At 34.0% G+C, this 2,760-nt stretch overlaps 1 protein-coding gene across 7 annotated transcripts in view; it reads left to right on the top strand.

Annotated features, from left to right (window-relative positions):
* LOC106879265 (serine/threonine-protein kinase OSR1) overlaps positions 1-2,760 on the top strand; it is a 229,606-nt gene that overhangs the window by 84,698 nt on the left and 142,148 nt on the right. For all 7 annotated transcript variants that reach the window (XM_052970006.1, XM_052969990.1, XM_052969999.1 and 4 more), the window contains exon 2: positions 2,215-2,327. In XM_052970006.1, coding sequence (XP_052825966.1) covers positions 2,300-2,327 — 28 coding nt within the window. In that variant the 5' untranslated portion in view covers positions 2,215-2,299. The remainder of the gene's footprint in view (positions 1-2,214; positions 2,328-2,760) is intronic.

Genomic DNA, 2,760 nt, shown 5'->3' with positions numbered 1-2,760 from the left:
ATATATATATATATATATATATATGTGATAATAATAGATGCAAAAGCGAATGTCAGTGTATCACGCTTTTTCAGATTTACTCCCCCGACTCTCTCTCTCACTATTCAGTGACACTTCTACTATTCCCCATGCTTTACCCATCTCTCACTATTCAATGACACTTCTACTATTCTTCATTCTTGGTTTTTTCTTAATACTAACATTTTGAAAAAATTATTTCTCTAAATATTATAACTATTTCCAAAAGTAATTTCCAAAATTAACATTTTGAAGAAATCTTTTCTCTAAATATTATAACTGTATCAAGTAATTTAACCATAACGCATGCTTCATAATGTTCGGAACTGAAATATGTATTGAACTCCCTCTCTCATACAATATTACCTCTCATAACTCTCTACTATAAAAATGTCAGGAACTTAGTATTTTTTCAGGTAATAAAATCTGTCGGACCTATTTTCATGCCGCTGGCTGTCAGAGCTATGGAAACTTAGCGCACTCTGACTGCATGAAAATAGAATTGACTAATTTTATTATTATGTTAAAAAATACTAAGTTTCAATCATCTTTATGGTTAAATATGTTTAGAGCAATTCCCAACTGTAAAAATTGTACTTCAAAATAGTGTTTACCAACAGTGGTGTAATTTTCCATCAAACTACAAACAGGAGATTAGATACATACTAGCTACTACAAATAATTGTTTGTACGAAAAGTAAGGCTCTATGTACATCAGATTGTCTTTAAATTAAGTGGCGGCAAAAGAATTATCGTTGAACTTTAAAAAGGTAAGTTTATTCTTGCCTGCGGCCAGCTATATATTGGTTGTTCAAGTGTAGGGAATGGAAACAAGCTATTTGTACTGACCCCAAATGGGAAGACAAAAAATGTTGTTGATCATGCAGCTTTGCAATAAGTTCCAAGTTGACAAATTATATCATTGTTCTGATGAAAATTGTTCATTGCTTGAAAATTATTGGTTAAGTTTAATAAAATTTAATATGTACTCAATGCATGAAGTGTCATTGTTGGGCTCAAGGCCCAATGAAGAGCCCTCCACAGGAGCTAACTTAAAGCTACCCGATAGGGCAGCTTTTAAGCTAGTATATATATATATATATATATATATATATATATATATATGCATTACTAGATAATCAAATTGTGTGTGTATGTATATGTAAGTGACACACAATACAAATTATATGTGTATGTAAGTGACACACTACAAATTATTTGAAAAAAAGCGAAGGGTAGTTCAGGTGTACATTGTACTGACCAACTCATGAAAAGTTGAACTTTCATGGAAAATATCCAAGTTAAGCCTCAGGAGATCTCAAGTGCATAAGACCATCAAATAATGGTCATGTATCTGCATGTACTTTAGCACCAGGTAATCAGATTGAGAGGACCCTCAATCAGAAGTCTTTCTGTTTAATCACCTTTTCAATTTTCTTTTGCCAGGTGTTCAATGTCATTTGTGTGTTTAGTTTGACAGATTGTTTCAGATAATTTGAAGCCAGATCTTTTCTACTCCACTTATTATTTTCTTTTGTTAAAGAAAAAATGGTAATTTATGTGTGTGTGAGAGCAAGTGTCTTCTACTCTAGCCTGGGGCTGGCCAAAGCCTTGCAAGCAGATTTGGTAGATGGAAACTGAAACTGAAAGAAGCCTGGTGTGTATATGTGTCTCATGATAGTTGCAAATGAAGGCCACTGTCATACAAGCTGTGTTATTCATTTCCAATATTCTGTGAAAACATGTCTGGCCATGGGGAAATATTACCTTGCTTGGAAAGAGGTGAGCGTTGGCAAAAAGGAAGGGCATTTGGTCATAGAAAATCTGACTCGAATAAACTTTCTCTAACCCATGCAAGCATTGGAAAAGTTAGCATTTAATGATGGTAATGAAGATAACGACATAAGAAAGAGAGAGATAGAGTGATAAGTAAGTGCAGTAGTGATATAGTGGTTTGTTTTTAGTATTGATATATAGTCCAGCTGTCTTAGCCAATGAGAGTTAAGTGATGAGATACAAATTGTTAAAAATTTCAGTCGGTTCCATACAATGTCATAACTGCCATTAAGTATGGGAACTTCTCACAATTAGATGAAAATGATTTTTTCTTTTTTTTACCTTTCCTTAAATAACTTTTCAAGGTCAACTCTCATTCTACATTTAACTTTGTTTTCTCTTCTTGTTCAATTCTTTCAGGTGCAGGAGCTACTGCAGTGGTGCAAGCTGCGTATTGCCGCCCTAGGAACGAAAAGATTGCCATCAAACGTATCAATTTAGAAAAATGCAATACATCTTTAGAAGAATTGCTGGTATGTGTATTTCTTTATTGTAAAAACTTGATTTTTCTGTCAAGAAAAAAACAAACAAACAAAAGACCCTGCAAACACAAGCCTATACACATTAAAAAGTAATGTTCCTCTGAATGAGAACATGACTTCACTAGTTATGTTTGAAAAATAGCAGTTGGGTCACAGTGTGTGTGAGGCCAAGGAGCTGGCCCACTAACCCATTGCCCATTAAGTGCCGAGTTCAAATGTTATGCAGTTATTTTATTATTCCTAAGCTCTTTATTCAGCCTGCAACTTATCATAAATATTTATGGTTAAGTAGAGATTTGTTTACATTTTGCCTGGTGTGTTCAATGACAGAGAGAGAGAGGGAGAGATCATGGGGGTGGAGAGTATTGGCTAAGACTTGTACTACTACTACTACTACTACTACTACTACTACTACTACTACTAC

Source organism: Octopus bimaculoides, chromosome 1, assembly GCF_001194135.2.
Source record: "Octopus bimaculoides isolate UCB-OBI-ISO-001 chromosome 1, ASM119413v2, whole genome shotgun sequence".
NCBI lineage: Eukaryota > Metazoa > Mollusca > Cephalopoda > Octopoda > Octopodidae > Octopus > Octopus bimaculoides.
This window is presented reverse-complemented; position numbering and strand designations above follow the sequence as displayed.